The sequence below is a fragment of the Heteronotia binoei genome, chromosome 7 (assembly GCF_032191835.1).
Source record: "Heteronotia binoei isolate CCM8104 ecotype False Entrance Well chromosome 7, APGP_CSIRO_Hbin_v1, whole genome shotgun sequence".
Lineage (NCBI taxonomy): Eukaryota > Metazoa > Chordata > Lepidosauria > Squamata > Gekkonidae > Heteronotia > Heteronotia binoei.
The window spans coordinates 23,240,647-23,262,252 of NC_083229.1; the positions used below are offsets into that span (position 1 = coordinate 23,240,647).

The 21,606-nt window shown below is 44.9% G+C and overlaps 1 protein-coding gene across 10 annotated transcripts in view; it reads left to right on the top strand.

The window, feature by feature from the left end:
• Positions 1-21,606, top strand: part of MTSS1 (MTSS I-BAR domain containing 1) — a 225,664-nt gene that overhangs the window by 152,022 nt on the left and 52,036 nt on the right. For all 10 annotated transcript variants that reach the window (XM_060243235.1, XM_060243230.1, XM_060243238.1 and 7 more), the window contains exon 4: positions 19,470-19,554. In XM_060243235.1, coding sequence (XP_060099218.1) covers positions 19,470-19,554 — 85 coding nt within the window. The remainder of the gene's footprint in view (positions 1-19,469; positions 19,555-21,606) is intronic.

Below are 21,606 nucleotides of genomic sequence, written 5' to 3' on the forward strand. Positions count from 1 at the left end.
GTCTGAGGGGTGCCCAGTTCTCAGGAGAGAGATGAGGAGAAATAAGAAGAGGGCTGTATGTGCGTGAGAGGGGGAAACGGGGAAGTAGGTGTAGAATATAGCAAGCCCACAGTTACTGTGAGAACCTGGTGCTACAGCGCTAAATCAAAGTCTTCCCTGTGCGGGGAGAAGTTAATTAATTCTAAACGGCAAGTGAATTTTTCAAAGCAGGTTCCTCCTAAAGAGGTAATCTATATTCCAAGTGAGCCCCAAGTGCCAAGGTCAAAAGCCCCTCGATTTAAACGGACAATTTCCTGTTTGTCTTATTAATAGACAATTTAGTGACAATTGGCTATAAACCAGCTGTGCGGTCCCCGGCGCAAAAGAAAAAAAATCGTTGATGAAGACTTCTGGGCAGGAAGCGTGAAGCGATGGAAAATGATGATGGTTAACTTCTCATGAAGGATTTTTAGCTTCTTGCTTCCTGAATCATCAGATCATTTGGGGGAAGGGGATTTTGGCTTCAAAAATCCCCAGAGCAAGATTGGTAATACTTAACCGGGGAAACTCATTTTTCATACCAATTCCTGTGCTTATATAGCAATTTTTCTTTCTTCATATAGAGCCATAGTGTACGTGGCTGTCTTGATCCAGAGAAGAGGGGAACCGCACCAGACAGTCTTTTACCTGGCTATGATATAGAATCATAGAATGATAGAGTTGGAAGGGACCTCCAGGGTCATCTAGTCCAACCCCCTGCACAATGCAGGAAATTCACAAATACCTCCCCTTAAATTCACAGGATCCTCATTGCTGTCAGATGGCCATCTAGTCTCTGTTTAAAAACCTCCAAGGAAGGAAAGCCCACCACCTCCTGAGGAAGCCTGTTCCACTGAGGTACCGCTCTATAATGGTCAGGAAGTTCTTCCTAATGTTGAGCCGGAAACTCTCTTGATGTAATTTCAACCCGTTGGTTCTGGTCCTTCCTTCTAGGGCCACAGAAAACAACTCCGCACCATCCTCTATATGACAGCCCTTCAAGTACTTGAAGATGGTGATCATATCACCTCTCAGCCGCCTCCACTCCAGGCTAAACATGAGTTTAAAGGAATTGGCTTCATACAGTAGAATCCAGCGGGAAGCTGTCAGGCAAAGGCAGACTTGATAAAATTAAATGTGTCTACTCCTTGCTTGATAAAATTAAATTTATCTACTCTTTGCAGTGTGCTGCTTGTAGAAAAAGAAATGTTAAGCTATTATCACCGATATGAAAACACCCTGACCTGGATGGTCCAAGCTAGCCTGATTTTATCTGATCTCAGACGCTAAGCAGTGTCGGTTAGTACTTGGACGGGAGACCACCAAGGAAGTCTAGGGTTGCTATGCAGAGGAAAGCAATGGCAAACTACCTCTTGCCTTGAAAACCCTGTGGGGTTGCCATAAGTCAGCTGTGACTTGATGGCATTTTGCATCTCCATATGACAACATCAGCATATGTGGCAGAATTATTTAAGCCCCAAGGAGCTTACAGTCTTAAGTTTTGGAAGAATTTGTTTGAATTTGTCTGCGAAGGAAGGTGACAAATAGAGAGGTGGCAACAAAAGTGTGTGGTAGTGGAGGGATTGCTTGCTGTGATTTTGAATATGGTGGCTGAGAAATTCTGTGGGACGTTCTTGGACCTTACGTCTTGTATCTTCATCTGTTAAGCAACATGTCTTATTTCTGTAAATAGCAAAGAGTAAGATGAGGTTCTGCTGTAGATGTACCTTAGACTTCTTGTTAACTATAGTTAACAAATTGGGTGCTAGCCTTAAGGAAATATGCATTGCTTTTTTTCCAGTCTATCCCACTCCCTGGAATAATTTCCTGTTCAGCCATAGATTGGTAGTTTGCGGACATCTGGTTGACTGTGAATGTCTAAGGTTAGCAAGGTTGAATCATTGTGTATAAAGCAGGATTTAAACTGTTTGGGGTAGGTTTCAGATCTAGGATTATAGGTAACTCTAGGTTGCCTGTCTTAGAAGCAGAAGCTGTGAATACGGGTGTACATATTTTAATCTGAAGAAGTGAGCAGTGACTCACAGAAACTCATACCCTACCACAAATGTTGTTAGTCTTTAAGGTGCTACTTGAACTCCTGCTTTTTTCTACTTAATCAGTTAGTTGATGCCTGAAGACCGCTATGATTAAGGAAACACTTTCGTACTGTCTTAAAACTTGTAAATCATAGTGCATTTGTGGCAAGACTATTGTATGGGGTCTAGATGCTTCAAGAAAGAACCTTTTCTTGGTAATACTTTGACCTCATCATTTTGTGACAGGTGGCACATTGCTGTTTTCCCATTGATGTCAGACTTTGTGTACCAGATTCTTGAGCTTAGAAGGCTTAAGGAACCAGCTGCTCTCTGGGGCCAAGAGGAAGAGGAGGGGGCCAGCAATGCCATAACAAAATTAGTAAAGCTAATTTTCAAATAGTGGTCTTCTTGATCACAAAATAATATATCCTGTGAAATCCCTCCCACAGAAGCAAGTGGTCAAGTAATTAAGCCATGTAATGTAAACTGTGTGTTTGGACATACTTTTGATCTTTTAAAAGTTTGAACTGGCTAAGTAATAGAACTTGAGAATTCAGCAGGATTGGCAAAGCTATTGTTAGAATCCCCGTCCTGGGCCCAAATGCTTCTCATGGCAAGCAGGCTGCAAACATAACCCAGAATGATATTGCCAACAGGAAGATGTTTCTAGTCTTTTCTTGGCCGTCCCCAGGGGCCTGGGAAGGGACAAAAGTTTCTTCCTTGTTTCTTCAGAGAGCTCTTGAGTGGTGTCCAGCCCAACCTTTCTGTGTAGATGAGGCCTCACTCTGCGATCTGTAGAGATAATGAAGTTATTATTTTCACAAAATTGCAAGTTCATTGCTCGGGTTGTCTGAGATACCCTGATCATTAGAGAAGATCTTCAAATAGGACACTTGTTCATTTCTCCTTAAAAAATAGAGGTGGGGTCATGAAGTTAAGGAGTCTATTGTGCTTTTATTCCTCCTTCCACGGTGCATCCTAGGGCAATGCCCAGGATTGTTTTCTCCCCCAATTTTATCCTCACAAACAACCCTGTGAGATGAGTTACGGTGATTGAGAATGATTGGCCAAAGGTCAGCCATTGAGCTTCATGGCTAAGTGGGGATTGGATCTTGAGTCTAACCATCATGCCATGGTGGTTTTCATGTAAAACCTACATCCTTTCGTGTGAAGCCTACATCCAAATGAGTTCTGTTCAGAGAGAAGGGGGGAAATGGATATTGCTACTAAGTGAGGCCAGGGTCGTAGCCAGAAAAGGTGGAGGGGCCCAGGTGAAAAAATATTGGTGGGGGAGGCCCGCAGGTATTGGCTGCTTCTTCCAGGTTCTGCTTTCCACTTCCACCTGCCACCAGGCGAGGATCACTTCCTACTACTCAAGAGAAAGCCCATGCCTGCCTGAGCAGCCTGCAGCAGGCCAGAGTCTGACCGTGGGGTGCGGTGAGGGAACGGGGGGAGGGGAATTCTAACAGGGAAGAAGCCCCCCCAACCTTGTCACACCTAGTATGTGCATTTGCAGTGCTCCTACAAAACCAGTTACATTGAGGGATCACAAGTAATTTTCAGTTTGCTACATCAGACAGCTAAAATCCTTGTACTGAAAAATGATGCTTTCCCCCATGAATCGCTTGGCAGTCCATGGAACAGTCAGCCGCTTACAGAAGTGGGATGGACCATTGATAGGCGGGGTTTAGGCTCCTAGCGACCCCCTCTACTCAGGCAGTAACATTTGTTACCGCTCTCAGCCCTCTAAGAAGGTCGGGTTGGAACATGCTATTATAGCAGGGAGGAGCAAGATATCATGGTGGGTTTCAGTCCTCGGCAAAGTCGCTGTCGTTTTAACTAAGCCGCCAGTACTGAGTGACAGCCGCCAAACGGTCATGCCGTGCTGAGCAGACTTTCATTTGTTGCTGAGGGCTTCAGGAAGGACATAACTCTCCCCCTCCCTTTTAGGATGCAAGTTGTTCAGCCCAACGGGCAACCATTTCCTCCTTCAGCTCGCGTGCCTTTCCGGGTCTTTGCTGCCACCGCCTCAAAGGCAGAGGACAGTTTGAGAAAGGGCCTGTGGTAGCACGGAGCCCCATTCATGCGGGCCCCAAGATGTCTGTGACATTTGCAGCCCCCAGGTGTTGTTGCTTTCTCACTCTCCCCCTCACTCTCTCTCGCTGTCCGTCTTTCTCTCGCTTCCCCCCGCGTGCACTGTTGCTCTTTTTCACTTTCTTGCTTACTCTCTTGCTGTCCCCCCTTTTAACTCAGCTTCACCACCTCTGCTCAGCTGACCCTGCTCAGAAAGAAAGTGTGCCGGGTTCCTAGGGGGCGGCTCCAATGGAGGAGCCCTATAGAGGGAAGGGGGGGTTAAACAGAGGGGCTGTGCCCCCCCATGCCCCTAATGTAGCTACGGGTCTGAGTGAGGCTAACAATTAGGCAGTTGTGAGCGAATTAGCTCTCTGAAAGATGTTTGCATAATTAGCTCTCTTAAGATGTTTGCATAACATTTTCAAGACTGAAATCTGCATATACGTAGTTCAAAGTATTGTGATTTATCAAGGAAATGAGAATATAGGGCATTTCTACATCTCTACCTTGAGACAGGAAATGTGCTTGTGACCCAAAATAATGAACCACTGTATAGAAAGTTGAAATTTGACTGTAGTCATTCTGATTACTTGGAATGGTCTGAAAACTGGACAAGTGTATATCTTTTTTTATGCCGATAACATGTGAGCAGAAATAAATATCTTCTGATTTCCTTTTAATAGCTGCGTGCCAGTATGCAGTTGATTGGCAATATGGCTGTGGGAAAGTGTGGCTGAGATTGGCCGATCGAAGGAAGGGATAAGATGGATATTTGAGTGGTATTAGAAGTGCTTGCTTGGTTGCTCAAGTTCTGGGCCTTTATAGCAGATAATTTACAAACATGGCCTCCAGTGGGATCCAGAATTCCTTGCCACACTGGTTTACAAGTAATTGAGTGATACCTCTTGGACAGTTCAAACAAAATGGCCTCCTTTTCATCAGAGCATTTGAAGTGCTATTTACGCTGCCCTGTAAAAACTGCAAGCAGACTTACAAATCTTCAGCCTTCTTTTTTTGCCTACAGGGAATTGATACCATAGTATATCCTATGCAGCAGAATTACTGCATGAGAAAAAGCACAACTTTACTCAGCAGGTCTGCTTGCTGTATGAGTCCTCTGTGCTGAATGACAGAGAGAAAACATACAGGTCTTATTCTAGAGAGGCAGCCATCTTGGAATGTAGCCACAAAACCCTCAAATGTGCTGATTACCATTTTGACTGTATACTCCTGTGCATCTGCTCTGACTTGCAAAAAGCTTGTAATAGAATCAATTTTGTTAGTCTTTGAGCTATTAACCCATATTTCTGTATAGTATATATTGATGTTGAAAGTTCTGTGAATGGAGCTTCCCACAATTTTTTTTTAAAATGTTAACTCTCAGACATGCAGGGTCCCAATACAGATTGGGACTGGATAGGAAGTTAAGCCACCTCTGCTGTTTCCAGGTATGAAACAACTCAAGAGGAAGGTTTAAACAGCATTTCTTCATGGTACAGTCCTGATTCTAATATGGTCCAAAGTCAACCAGCATCATGGTAGAGTGGTGATTTGAACCTGGATCCTCCAAACGCTAGACTGGCACTCCAACCACTCCATCATGCTTACTGTCTAATCAGGGCCTCAGGGGCTCGAACACTACATTTTACAAACGCCCACTGTCATATAAATTCAAATCCTCTCACTACTTGACAACTACTGACTTATTTTAATAGCCTTTAATTAGCCTGTTATATTCACAGAAAGAGTGACTAAGGATCAGGAACGGGTTTTCCCCCCGCACCCTTTTGATCCGTGGTTCTGGAGGAGGAGGTGGATAAATCTACGTTAGTCACTGTTGGTAAAGAGTCATGGATGAGATTGATGATAGATTGCGGTGATTTGTTTAAGTAGGCTCCCTGGGAGGTTTGCTCCATGTCAACGACACTGTAGTTGAGATTTCAGTCACGCAATAGCTATTCAGTGAGGCCATCTGAGGGGGAGGGCAAGAAGCAGCCTGGGATACTTTTTGCCCCTGTAGATGTGGACTCTGGCCCCATGGAAGCTGGCATTGTGTGGGTTAGAACAGGGGTGTCTAACTCATTCGTTATGAGGGCTGGATCTGACCTAAATGAGACCTTGTTGGGATGGCCATGTGTGTACCTATTTAAGATTAGGTTGCAGAGATATAAACTTTTTAAAGGATACAAACAAACATGATTATAGATTTTTTTTTTAAAAAAAACCCCTTGAAATAAAACATGCTTAAAACATTAGCACTTGTTGTTGGTCATAAAGGTGCTTTCTTTGTGTTTCTCTCACGGGATCCAGGGAACTGGGCAAAAGAAGCTCTGGCTCTTTCCCTCCCTCCCCAGGGGACCAGGAGGGGGAGGAGCCTCAACCAATGGAGAAAATCGAGGTTTTGCTCTGTAGCTCGTGTGTGATAGGAGAGCTGGCAGCAGCGTTAATCCATGTTGATAGGAGAGCATGCGTTAATCCATGTAAAAAAATCTAGCTAAGGCTCCATACAAAGTCGGGAGAAGGCGGCTGATGAAGTGTTTACTATCAAAATCACGAGGAGTCCTGCTATAAGCGGTTCCTTACTTTCTCTGTACCGTTTGGAGTTGAATGCTGAGTTGTAAAGTTTTCACTCACCTCTGTGTCTACTTGAAGAAGCCATTTTTCAGGCTGTGGAAAGACTTTGTGGGGACAGTTCATATATTGCATACTCAGTGTTCTGTATTTTTTGTTCTTTTCAGTTTTGCACTAAATATATTTACACACGGTTTATGTGGAGATTACATTGTTTCTGGTGGTTTCCTTATATTGTTTATCTAATACACTAGCTCCAGTTGTGTTTATCATAGATGCAGAAGGAAGCAAGAGAGAGGGAGAAGGAAGCAGACAAGAGCCAGTTGCTTGGGGGCCTGATTCGGCCCCTGGGCCACATATTTCACACCTCTGGGTTAGAGTGTCTGACTGAAACTGAGGAGACCTAAGAAGTCAACTCCAGGTTGGGAAATTCCTGGAGATTTGAGAGAGAAACCTGGGGAGAGTGGGGTTTGGGGAATGGAGGAACCTCATTGGAGCATAATGCCATAGGCTCAACCGTCCAGAGCAGCCATGTTCTCCAAGGAAACTGATCTCTGCAGGCTGGGGATTGGTTGACGTTCTGAGAGATCTCCAGGCCCCACCTAGAGACTGGCACCCCTAGCTGAAGTATGATTCACCTTGAGCCATCTGACTTCTTTGCAGCTTCCATCAACTTCCATCAAAGGGAAAGTCAAAGAAACCTAATACTATTCCCATATTGGCTGGGCCCAATTCAGCTGAGAATTCCTTTCCTTAAAAACATTTGTTTCACTGATTTGCATTGTCAGTCATTTTTTTTTATTACTCAGAAGTAAACTTGGGTTTGCCACTGTGTTATTTTTCAACAGGAAGCTGTAGCCAATTATAGTGTTCCGGCAAGTATGTACATTTTTAAAAATTCCTTTTATACTTGGTAGGCAGATCCTTGGGATGTCTGGTGCTATGGTCTTGTGGGACAAGGAATTCAGACCAATTATTAATTCATATATGGGCCTAATTGTGTTACTGTAGTTGAATAGGTTGGTCATCTCATCAGCATGTATACAGGTGTATCTGTTTAGTTAGGATAAGGCAACCCCTGGCATTTGTGACAAATAGAGGCGCAGGGCTGATTCTTTGCCAACAGGGCTGATTCTTCATCTGAGGGAATGAGGCAAGGCCTTGAGGTTCTGGCGACATCACTGCAGGCTCAGTTTGCTTTCTCCCTCTGTATTGTTTGTTGGCATGGCCACATCTTCACAGGTGGACACTGCACACTTTCGCCACGTGAGCCAAAATGGTGGCTTACCCCAGTTCATACGTTAGTACTTCCCAATTCAGACAAGAAATCAATTTTGGTTTTATGTAGCCTTTCCCATCCCCCTCCCAGGACCTCAGAGCAGGATCCACAACACATACTGTATTATCCCCACAACAACCCTATGAGGTAAGTAAGCCTGAGAGTGAAGGAACAGCCAAAGGGCACTCAGCGAGGCTTTTCGTGGCTTTGCAGAGGTTGGAACACAAGTCTTATGCTCTATGCTTCACACAATGCTGGGTGACAACAAGCCAGTCCCACACTTGCAGCCTTCCAGGGTTGTTGTGTAGATAAAACTGAGGCGAGAAGCACAATGTAATTGTGCCCACTGGGGAGAAAGGCAATATATAAATAAAATAAATAAATACCATTGACAGCCTGTATGAGAAGGGGGGGGTGCCCACGTTCCAAATAAGTGAAAAACCCAACAAAAATGTCCCAAGGGACAAGCCTTTTCTAAATGTGAACAGATCAAATTTACTTTAACTGCTGTTTTCTTATTTTTAACAGTATTACTTACTGTAGTTTGTTTCTTTTCATAGACTTATGATCTGGCCAAATGGTATGAAAGTCATTTGAAAGCAAAAAATATTTTCCCCAGATTGAGGGGTGGGGGGGAGAGGAAGAGGAAACAAAACAGCAACTGCACTTTTGAGGGATGGGACTGGTTACACACAGTGCCTGTGTTTAAACCCCCCGCCCCCACCAGCAATGTCAGATGCTCAGAGTATTTTTAGGGAGTCCAAGTAATATTGTAAGTGGGAGGAAGGACAGGTGGTGTTGGCCATAATCCTTTTTCTGTCATGTCTGCATGTCTTTAGATGGTATTTATCTTACGTTTGCATGCTGCATTATCTGTCTCTTTATTCTTTCCATCTGCTGCATTAAACTTGTTTTCTTTCCTTGGTTTTTTGCGGGGGTGGGAGGGAAGGAACAATGGAATAACATAGGGCATGGTATGGTGGAAATCAGAATTGAGATATGTCCTGAACTGTGGTCTTCTGTGACAAATCTTCAACATTAGCTGCCTTTAGGTACTCATGGAAAGAATGGGTATAGAGTTTTTAAATTAAATTAATGGACTCAAAATGGAGGGAATTCTGAGCTATTCCTGGTGTAAATGTCAGGAATCAAGAGTAGTAGGCAGAGTAGGAGAAATACACTTGCAGTGCTGGGTAATGTTTTCTCTGTTTGAACTAAATGTTGGTGTTGCCAAGCAGCCTGAAGAATTTACAAGCCGTTTTAGTTACCAGCATACTAGGAAAAGTTGAAGGCAGCAGGGAAAGAGGAAGGACCCAACATGAGATGGATTAACTCAATAAATGAAGCTTCGGCCTTCAGTTTGCAGGTCCTTAGCAGGGCTTTTAGAAGACTGATTCGTAGGGTCACCGTAAAGCAGAAACAACTTGACGTCATATAATACACACACACATGTTAGCATAGTGGTCTTCAGCACATTGGTTAGGACCATCAGGTGGGTCACGGAGCCCTCTTAAGAGCTGCCAGTGTGTGTGTTTGCGGGAGGGGTCTTTTCCACAAAGAACCTTCAGGAGAGCAGGAGCAGGCCGGTGAGACATGATCATTCAGGGGTGGTGAAGATTCCCTTTTAGCATAAGCAGCTTCAAGGGCACTGGCTGTTCTTTTTTCTGTCACGTGACTGATGTTACATGTTTTTTTGTCCCTGCTAGCACCTGATTAAAGTGAGGTCAGGTGCTAGAAAAGTTAAAGACAGTTGTACCTTCAGATGATTAAAATGGCAATGAATGTGTATATTGGCAATGTCTCAGTATAAACATCTTGTTGAAATAATGGAGGAGGTGAACTTAAGAACATAAAAGAAGCCATGTTGGATCAGGCCAATCGCCCATCCAGTTCAACATTCTTTCACACAGCAGCCAAAAAAACCCTCAGGTGCCATCGGGAGGTCCATCAGTGGGGCCAGGACACTAGAAGCCCTCCCATTGTGCCCCCTCAAGCACCAAGAATACAGAGCATCACTGCCCCAGACAGAGTGTTCTATGCCTTGTGGCTAATAGCCACTGATGGACCTCTGCTCCATATGTTTTTCCAATCCTGTCTTGAAGCCATCTATGCTTGTTGCCGCTGCCACCTCCTGTAGCAGTGAATTCCATATGTTAATCACCGTTTGGGTGAAGTACTTCCTTTTATCCATTCTAACCCAACTGCTCAGCAATTTCATCGAGTGCTCAGGAGTTCTTGTATTGTACTGAATTGTGAGAAAGGGAGAAAAGTACTTTGGTAGAAGGTGGGAAATCTTTAATTTTCATTTCATGTCTGAAGCAAATTTCATTTCATTTCTGAAGCAAATTAGTCTCAGAAAATGCGTAGTCTGTATTCTTGGCTCTCAGAAACGAATGGTGTTCTCACTGATTGGCCAGGTGAAGCAGATATAGTGGCTTAGAGAATGAATTGGTCTGGGAGTTCCCAGTTGAAATCTCACTTTTGCAACATGTTTTTTTTGATGGCCAAGGCAAGTCACACTCTGTCTGTTTCAGTCTCTCAGCTACAAAGTGCAGATGGTAGAATTGTCCTGCTGTGCATGGCTGCTTGTAAGAACCACAAGATAATGTATATGCAGCAGTTGGAATGCTGGAGGCAGCGCTAAGTTTTTAGTAAAGATTTAGTTCATTACTAATTTGAAAGTTGAAGTCTTAGTCAAAATAATGTCTGTGTTATTTTTCTAATGGCTAAAAAGGCTCCGGATATGTTTCCAGTGTGATTTTCCGATGATGAACAAGTAGCCAACCTCTGACAATTGCTTGCGAGTTTAAATCCGTAAACTAAGGCTGCAGAAAGATACCTCTGGTTCTTAGGAACCTGCTTCTAAACTTGAGAATACACCTCTCTCAAGAGCTGATAAATTAATTTTAATTCTGGCCTCTACATCTTGTAATCCATCAAGCTGAATTCTTTACGCTGTTTCGGCCATCTAGGTGCTAGCAAAATTCAGGGAATTGGTGGAGCTTCTGGCACACTGTATCCAGCTTGGCAAGTCGGAGGTTGTACAAGGCCAGCTTTAATTTTTGGGTTCTTGGCATCAGGCGGTCAGAAACCAGGTAGCTGGGATTCTTCCAGCACAGCTGCAAAATGTTGTCTATAACCCTTTAAAAAACAAAAACAAAAACTCTTCAGTTTTTGGAAGGAGGGCAAAGCACAGCTGAAATGGCTGGAAAACTGCCCTGGAGACTGGAGTGAGTCTAGAGAGGAGGAGGACATGCATAGGTTTTGAAGTCGCTTTTTGAAAAAAGAGACAGCATCCGTACATGGCTGGGTATTGTTCAGTTGTGCTCTAGAGAAATCATTTGTGAATCCAAGAGGTGAATAATTGCTGTAGCACAACAATAGCGCCACATCCAAAAGTGTGTGGATGCAGCTGTTGAGCTGTCCTTTATTTCCAATTCTGTAAGCAGAATGAAAGGGTTAATTGTGTTCTCTTTCTCTCATTTTTTTTTTGAGGTATGCAGGCCTGACTAGTCCATAGCCAGACCCACAGACCCTCATTCTCCAGTTCCTACTATCTCTGGCACCAGTGCCCCTTGTTGGCCGCAATTCACCGCAGCGTGTCAGCGTTGTTGTTTTTGGAAAAACACCACCACAAACATAGTCAGAAAACACATCTGAATCTGAAGAAGACATAAATGCCAGACGTGTCAGGTTGGCAAGAATTTCTGCTGTGCCAAGAGCAGCCGGATTCTGCAACCTGTATAAGTGGCCATGTCTGTCTTGAGAGCCAGTTTGGTGTAGTGGTTAAGTGTGCAGACTCTTATCTGGGAGAACTGGGTTTGATTCCCCACTCCTCCACTTGCACCTGCTGGAATGGCCTTGGGTCAGCCAGAGCTCTCGTGGGAGTTGTCCTTGAAAGGGCAGCCGCTGTGAGAGCCCTCTCAGCCCCACCTACCTCACAGGGTGTCTGTTGTGGGGGAAGAAGATAAAGGAGATTTTGAGCCACTCTGATTCAGAGAGAAGGACAGGGTATAAATCTATGGTGGTCGTCTTCTTTCTCACCTGGTTGCTGTGCAAAGCAATGTTACATCAGGATTCAGACCAGGAATTTCCTGGTTCGAATGCAGATGCCCCAGAGCTGTAGAACGGAAGAAAAAGGGGCTGCTGCTGTAGTCCTCCCAGATCTCTCCTCTTTTGCATAGTCCAAGGGGCATAAACCTTTCCCCAGGTTGGCCAGAGTCCGTGCAGGGTACTAGCTAGGCTGTGTCATTTGTCTTTGTGTGTCCCTAGTCTCTATAAAAAGAGCCCATGGTGCAGAGTGGTAAAGCTGCAGTACTGCAGTCCAAGTTCTGCTCATGACCTGAGTTCAATCCCAGCAGAATCTGGGTTCAGGTAGCCGGCTCGAGGTTGACTCAGCCTTCCATCCTTCCGAGGTCGGTAAAATGAGTACCCAGCTTGCTGAGGGGAAAGCGTAGATGACTGGGGAAGGCAATGGCAAACCACCCCGTAAAAAAATTCTGCTGTGAAAACATTGTGAAAGCAACGTCACCCCAGAATCTGAAATGACTGGTGCTCGCACAGGGAACTACCTTTACCTTTTAGTCTCTACAAGTGGTTCTGAAGGCCTGTGTTGGTTTCCCCCTTTCCTTTCTCCCAGACTTCCTTGTCTGCTCTTCTGATTCCTGCTTCCCCATTCCTGTGCCCGGCCTCCTGCCTTGTGATCGTATCCGCCTCTGGATTGACTGTCCTGTGCCACACCAATGTATGGATCCCAGTCATTCCATTGCATGTTGCCAGGCTTTGTACCGTCAGCCCGCTTGGCTGACCAATGCGGAGGGTGCGCAGCCTCCGCCCTGAGCATTCCACTTGTATGCTGCATCCTTGTGCAACTTGCGATCGAATCCGTGCTGAGATTTGTTTTTCCTTGCCTCTCGCCTCTAATTAGGCCCTTAACGACATTAAGCTTCCAAATGAACATTTGCGATGCACGACCACTTTTATTGCAGCAAACACGGGCGCTCTGACGAAAGAGGGAATTGGGTTTTCTGTCTTCCTCCTCCCCTCCCCCCCCCCCCCCCCCCCACTGCGGCAGATGCCTGCTCACTCGGAACAGCCTATTCAGTATGTACGTGCACAAACGCCACTTGCCCCTTTCTGTGGGCTGCCTTCCTCTGTGTCCATTAACACCCTGCTGCGTTTCAAGATGGCAGCCGCCTCCCTGATGTGAGGCGGCTATGAGGGACAGCACAAAGCTCACAACTGCTTATATCCAGCTGGGCTGCTGCTGTTTGATTGTTGGGGTTTTTTTTTCCCCTTTCAAGAGCAGTGTTTGTCCTTTTTTAAAAAAAACATAGCTGCTGTGGTTAGACCTGAAACAGACTTTATTTTGGAACCCTTGTGTCATAGCTGACAGGATTGGAGGGGGGGAGATGACAGCGGTTAACAGTAGGATTGCCAGCCTCCAGGTGAGGCCTGGGAATCTCTTGGAATTAAAGTGATTTCCAGAGGATGGAGAAAAGTTCCCCCGGAGAAAATGGCTGCTTTGGACGGTGAACTCTATGGCATTATACCCTGCTGAGGTGGCTGCCCAGGATCTACCCTTAGAATCTCCAGAAATTTTACAGCCCAAAGTTGGCCAACCCTATTTCCCGTTGCTGTTAATGCACAGCCCAAATGTGTGGGTTTTATGTGCACAGTTTAGGCTTCTGGACAAGGAGAATCAAGGTATGGGTTTGCGCCTGCACAGGTTGACCCCACTTGTGTGGCCTGCCCACTTCCTGTTTCCCTGTAATATAACTCAGGCCTACTCAAAACAGGCTCCTACATGTTCCCATTCTGGATCCCATTAAAGATTACATTGTGGCAGAGTTGGCTGCACAAAGCTCAGGGTTGTTGGTTCGGCTTTCACATCTGGGCTGTGTCGTAGATAGGCCCTTTAATTGTAAAACAAGTTGATTGTCTGGGATCCAGAGACAAATGAGTGCATATTCCACACAAGACTAAGTTCCATAGCCTATTGGGAAATGCAGACATACAAGCCGCTGTGTCCCCTCCCAGCTGTTTTTTGAAACTACCTTGAATTCAACAAGCATTTTGGGAATCAGGACAAGGAATTCAGTTTGTGAACTGACAGAATTTCCCCTACTGAAGAGTTCTTGTGTTTGATTTTCAAACTGCTTTACTCCTTCTCCTCCCCCCCCCCCTGCTCCTTCTCCTTTTTTAAAAACTTCAGCATGTGCAGAACTGCTTTGTGAATGCTTCTGAAAGATGGCTAGTTTTTCCCCCAAGGTATTTAAAGTACCTGGTGTAAGAAAATAAATAAATGGCTATTAGCATGAGTTGGATTTCTGGAGGTCATCCAGTGAAATGGAGGCTCAAGACAAAAGTCATTTTGGCTTCACACAAGGATTACAGGAAGCATCACTAAAGAATGCTGAAATTGAGTTGAAGCAGAGGTGGCTTTAAAATTAGATTAGCCAAATCCACAAACGGGAGGCCTGCCTGCCAGCTGTAATAGCTTGGAATGAGAACTCCATATTCAAAGGCAGTATACCTCTTGTTACCTGTTCTTGAGCCCCCTGATAAGGGTGACTGTCTTGTTCACCCGAGGTGTCTTGACTGTCGCTGTTGGGGTCTTCTGATGTGTGGTGCAGACACAGGCGATGCTCAGGTCCTGATCTTTATAAACAGCACCATCTACTGGTGGTGTGTGCAGTCTGATTTTCAGACTTCATGCTCCTTAGATGTTTTTAATGTGTCTAATAATGCCAGTAGTAATGTATGGCTGTGAGAGTTGGACCATGAGGAAGGCCTAATTCAGCTTAGAGGGAACACACTAATTCAGCTTTGAGGGAAGATTGATCCTGACACAACTGGACATAAGGAACTTCATCCATAAATGACACTGATGTGGCAGTCTATGGAGGTAGAAGTTCCAGTCCAGATTTTTGCATTTTCTTGTAGGTGTAGAATTGTCTATAATCCATTTAAAATAGTGTGGTTGCTTGCAGTATGCATAGCACTGAGGGGCTTTCCCTCTATCTCTTTAGCATCTGGCAACCTATTTGGGGTGGGGGGGAGAAGCAAGTTTGCTGTTCTTTCTTGGAAGGCTTACTGTGCTGTCCTAAGTTCTTTTACCTGTATTGATTTCATTGGACCTAGAAGGATATAACGCAGCTCAGGGTTACACTGTTAAATCCTGGATATCACATCTGTCTTCACTGCTAGGTGACCAGTGAGTGAATTGTCTCACATTGGGGAAAAAAGTGATCACGAATAATTAAAGTCAGGGATTTGGGGATGAGCCCTAGCTGATGGCCCTAACCAGGTAGCTACGCATATTTTTGCAAAGTCCTGTATTAGATCTGCCGAGATTCACCTGATGTTCAGGTTAGATAGTGTGTTTTGTGTCCTTGTGTCTTTCCTTTCAAATATGTACTTTCCATGTTGTCCATAATATGCTCAAGCTGGTACACAATGTAAGGTAACACCAGGAACAATAACAAAGGACAAAACATAAACTTAAGCAAGATAAAGCTAGACAAGAGGAGAGTTGGTTTTATACCCCCCCCCATCCTTTATACCCCATGGCGCAGAGTAAGATGCAGTACTGCAGTCCAAGATCTTCTCATGAGTTCAGTCCCGGCAGAAACTGGGTCCAGGTAGCAGGCTCAAGGTTGACTCAGCCTTCCATCCTTCTGAGGTTGATAAAATGAGTACCCAGCTTGCTGGGGGGAAAGTGCAGATGACTGTGGAAGGCAATGGCAAAGCACCTTATAAAAAGTCTGCCATGAAAATGTTGCAAAAGCAACATCACTCCAGAGTCGGAAACGACTGGTGCTTGCACAGGGGACTACCTTTACCTTTTACCTTTATCCTTCACTACCCAAAGGAATTCTGAAGTGGCTTGCAATCTCCTTCCCTTCCTCTCCCCACAACAGACACCCTGTAAGGTGGGGCTGAGAGAGCTCTCCGAGAACTGCTCTTGAGAACAGATCTGAGAAAACTGTGACTGACCCAAGAACGGCTCTTGAGAGAACAGCACTGAGAGAACTGTGACTGACCCAAGGTCACTCAGCTGGCTGCAGGTGAAGGAGCGGGGAATCAAACCCAGTTCTCCAGATTAGAGTCTGCCGCTCTTAACCACTGCATCACAGCTGGCTGTCAGTGGCAATAAGATCTAAAAAGTGTCCTTAAGCAGTAGTCAAAAATCCTAAAAGAAGTACATCATCCTGGGCTTTTACCAGCCGACAGAGCATAAAGTGGAATAAATCTGATAAAACAAGAGAAACAGTTACCTAAAAGCCTGGGAGAATAAACATGTGGTGTGTTTTCCCTTTCTCATTAATATAGCAAACTGGCATGTTGTCATTTGTGGGTGGTTGTGTTGGTGAGTAACAATCCCCATCAGATGGGAAAACCATTTTAAATTGACAGAGTTGTTAGTTCTGTTTTTTGATGCTGCATGTATGCCAGAAAATACTAGTGTGGGCAAGCGATGGAGATCTTTTAAAAAATTAAACGTGTTTGTGTGCGGGCAAGTAACTCATGTACTTGCAAAACTTCAGTTACTGCTCTCAATTCATGGCATTGGAAGTTCTTTACAAGTAAGCAGTAGGTTATGTAATCAAAGATTTGTTTTTCTCTCCACTGGCAGTGTTGTGATAGTACTCTTTCTTGCAGGTATATTGGAAGTCTCTTACCATGTGGAATATTTCTGCGATATTAAGATCCGCTCAGTAGTCTTTGCATGTGGGTTTTGAACCTTTATGAGACTCAGACCTTGGTTATGCAGAGAGTATGGCCATCCTTTGTTTTGGTGCTGCAAACACAAAGTGTATTTCCTTGGGGTACACCTGCCTGGTTACATCTCTTCAGTTTTTAAATGATGAAGACTTTTTCCTTCTGTGCCGTACTTTCCCACCGATAGATCCAAGTGGGCAGCCGTGTTGGTCTGAAGCAGTGGGACAAAGTAGGAGTCAAGTGTACCTTTAAGACCAACAAGGTTTTATTTAGAACGTAAGCTTTCGTGTGCTCCAAGCACACTTCATCAGACGAGGAACCAGGCACAGTGCAGAGCTACATATAGCTGGCAGCCAGTGGTCCAGAATGCAAAATGGTACAAATGACAGAATAGTAAAATTAACTATTCTGGTTCCTCATCTGATGAAGTGTGCTTGAAACACACGAAAGCTTACGTTCTGAATAAACTTTGTTGGTCTTAAAGGCGCACTTGACGCCTACTTTTTTCCACTGAGTCATTGGGGAAATTCTTTTCTGGAGCGGCTCTTGCAATTCTGTTCTGTTAATAGTAAAGTCTTCCTCTGGAGCACTGAGGAAGATTCTGCAATGGCAAAATTAAACTGCGGGAATTGATTACTTAAATTTCTTTTATATAGGCTGTGTAGCCATGTTCGACTGAAGCAGTGGAATATCATTTGAGTCCAGCAGCATCTTTAAGAACAACAGAGTTTTATTCAAGGTGTAAGCTTTTGTGTGTGCATACATACAATGTGCACGCATACAAAATCTTATACTTTGAATAAAACTATTGATCTTAAAGATGCCTTTGGACTTAAAATTTTATTTTGGCTATCATTTATTGCTGTATAGGTTCTTTTCCACCTCCTTTATATTGAACTCAAATGAGGTGTGACCAAGTCTCTTGCTTAGCTAATGTCCAGGGGCTAACCCATAATTTTCCCCACCAAATTTTTCACACAACTGTCAGTTCCCACATCTTTTAGACCTTCAGTTAGATCTCTGTTGGGTGTTTCCATGGTGCTGTACCAACCATTGCTGAAAGCCAGGCTAGGTGTGACGTCATCCTCGTGGCTGCCATGAAGATGCCCCTATAATTGTAAAGTCATCTAAAAATGCTGCAAGGATCCCAATCCCAGTCACGTTCACAATGCAGCAGTCTGAGGCACTCTTGTCCCCACCTCTCCATGCCCCTAATCAAGTGCCAACCCCCACTTCATGGCTGTTTTTACACTTGAAAATACATAGGGGGGATGAATGCCATGTTTTGGGCTCTCGTAGTATTTTAAAATAACTTCTAAATGCCAGTAGTAGAAGAAGATATTGGATTTATATTCCAACCTATACTCTGAATCTCAGAGTGGTCACAATCAGTGTTCCCTCTAAGCTGAGCTAGCATGAGCTAGCTCACAGATTTTTAGCTTCCATCTCACAGATTTTTGTCTTCGCTCAGGAAGGATGCATAATAATAATTTATGCAGTAGCTCACAACTTTTAATGCCAGTAGCTCACAACTTTAATACCAGTAACTCACGAAGTAGAATTTTTGCTCACAAGACTCTGCAGTTTAGAGGGAACATTGATCACAATCTCCTTTACCTTCCCCCCCCCCCACACACACATCATACACCATGTGAGGTGGGTGCGGCTGAGAGAACTCTCACAGAAGCTGCCCTTTCAAGGACAACTCTTGTGAGAGCTATGGCTGACCCAAGGCCATTCCAGCAGCTGCAGGTAGAGGAGTGGGGAATCAAACCCGGTTCTCCCAGATAAGAGTCTGCGCACTTTATTTATTTATTTGATTTTATTTATATCCCACCCTCCCTCACTTAACCACTACACCAGACTGGCTCTCTAGTTGCGGTGGTTGTGAGGATATGTTTGACCTTGAGTAGGCCCCATTGCCATGCTAAGGGTATCAGTTTCCTATCCAGAGTGTTGCTTCAAGTCAGACTACTGGACAACTGGTCACTCAGCTGTGAAGTTTCCCGGATGACCATGGGACTGTCACTTTCACTTTTTCTGACCCTACCTCACAAGTATCATCAGGGTAACAGGGAGGAAAGGAGAGCCATACACATTGCCCTGGATCCTTGGAAGGAGTGGCTGGATAAAAGTATAATGTAACAGCCCTTATACATGTTTTCATAATATTGGATATAATGAATAAGGGGTACTCTAAAAGAGTGCCTCACATTAAGAACGTAAGAGAAACCATGTTGGATCAGGCCAGTGGCCCATCCAGTCCAACACTCTGTGTCACATGGTGGCCAGAACCCAGGCGCCATCAGGAGGTCCACCAGTGGGGCCAGAACTCCAGAAGCCCCCCCTCTGTTGCTCCCCCCTCCCAAGCACCAAGAGTACTATCCCTGTCCCAGATGTAGTGTTCCATCTATACCTTGTGACTCATAGCCACTGATGGACCTCTACCAAATGTTTAATCAATCCAGATCGCATTCATATCCTGTCCTTCTTCCAAGGCACGCATGGGTGTAGTGTACATGAAAGGAGTTACCCCATTTTCCCCTTCACAACAGTCTTTTGAGGTAAGCTAGAGGTATGAGTAGCTAAAGGTCATCCAGTGAGTTCCATAGATTGCGCAGTGACCCCAGTCTTTATCATCCCCTCACACTGATCTCTGCTAATTAAAAAGAAAAAAAAGCTTTTGGGATTCCTCTCAGACTCCTCTTTGAAAAAGAAAAGCAGTCTCGTGGTGCAAGTTTTACAAATCCATCTTCTTTTTTCCTCAGGTGCTACCCGAGAAATTGGCTCCGCTCTGACCAGAATGTGCATGCGGCACCGGAGCATCGAGTCCAAACTCAGGCAGTTTTCAAGGTGAGTGATGACAGTGTTGCGCTCTGGGCTTGGCCCTTCGTTAGCTGCTGGACTGCTGTCAAGATGTAATTGCTACACGGCCCCTTCCATTCAGAAGTACATTAAGTAGTTTGCTGGGGCCAGCTTCCAACTAACCTCTGACTTTCCATCCCCGCAAACATCCTTTCCTTTTCTCTCGCCTAACAACCGGGCTTTGTAGAAAGGGAAGATTTAGCTGCCCACTCTGAGAAGCCAGCTTTGCTGGCTTGAGGTGGGCTTTTTTTTTTACACACTAGGAATTCCTATCCTTGGGGTTACTGTCGCTCAGCAGTGAACAGACCGTGCCAGAGGGCAGAAATTCATTCCAGTGTTGGGAAGCTGAGCTGTTGTTACCAAAGCAGACAGCTTCAAGAGAGGATTGGATAAACATACGGAGCAGAGGTCCATCGGTGGGTATTGCTGTTGTTCTTCAGTCGCACAGTCGAGTCCGACTCTTTGCGACCCCATGGACCAAGTCACGCCAGGCCCTCCTGTCTTCTACCATCCTCTGAAGTCTGCTCAAATTCCTGTTAGTTACATCAGTAACGCTGCCCAGCCTTCTCATCTTTTGCCGACCCCTTCTTCTTTTGCCTTCTGTCTTTCGCAGCATCAGGCTCTTCTCCAGTGAGTGCTCCCTTCTCATTGGGTGGCCAAAGTATTTGAGCTTCAGCTTCAGCATCTGACCTTCCAGGGAACAGTCTGGGTTGATTTTCTGATTGATTTGATCTTCTTGCAGTCCAAGGGACTCTCAGTGGGTATTAGCCACAGCTTATTGTTGGAACTCTCTGTCTGGGGCAGTGATGCTCTGTATTCTTGGAGCTTGGCGGGGGGACACAGTGGGAGGGCTTTTAGTGTCCTGGCCCCACTGGTGGACCTCCTGATGGCACCTGGGTTTTTTGGCTCCTGTGTGACACAGAGTGTTGGACTGGAAGGGCCACTGGTCTGATCCACCATGGCTTCTCTTATGTTCTTAAAGCAAACATTGTTCTGGGCCTGAGTCTGAATCTGTGAGCACTAGAGTGGATTTTATTTAATTATTTTTGTTAGTTTCTATTCCACCCTATCCTGCAAGTGCGGGCTCAGGGCGGAGCACAAGAAGATTGAACAATAGCAATAAACAGTAACAATTAGCAGCAAATATAAACAATTAAACAGTAAAAGCAATAAAACTACTACAGTGCTCCATTTCAGGCGGTAGACAAGCTAGTCAAACTATAATTCAAATAAAGCTGGAATCGATGCTACAAGAATAGGCCCGAGTGAAGGCAGAATATTGCAACAAGGGAGGCCAGATTCGATGTATTATGGATGCCCACTGCCTCACTCAAATTTGAGAGCTCTTTATTACATAAGAACATAAGAGAAGCCATGTTGGATCAGGCCAATGGCCCATCCAGTCCAACACTCTGTGTCACATAAGAACATAAGAGAAGCCATGTTGGATCAGGCCAGTGGTCCATCCAGTCCAACACTCTGTGTCACATAAGAACATAAGAGAAGCCATATTGGATCAGGCCAATGGCCCATCCAGTCCAACACTCTTTGTTGGCCAAAAAACCAGATGCCATCAGGAGGTCCACCAGTGGGGCTAGAAGCCCTTCCACTGCACCCCTCCCCCAAGTGCAAGAATACAGAGCATCACTACTCCAGACAGAGAGTTCCAACAATAAGCTGTGACTATTGATTTAGACTTCTTGACCACCATGCTGTGTATAAAACATTCACAGAGACATGGGAAAATATTGAAGCACACTTTCTGAGAGGCAATGCTGGGTCTCAAGTCAAGCCTGGCGCCTCCTCTGTTCTTAGTTGGTCTTCGGCAATATATGCTCTCCGCCTCTGATTCGTTTCCTGTTCTCTCCCATTCTAATCCCCCATCCCACCTCCACTCAGGGTGGTATACGTGGATTCTCCCCTCCTCCAATTCCATCCTCACAACAACCTTGTAAGGTTGGTTAGGATGTGAATGTATGACTGGCTCAAATGTGCTCAGCAAGCTTCATGCCTGAATGGTTATTGGGACGTGACCCTTCT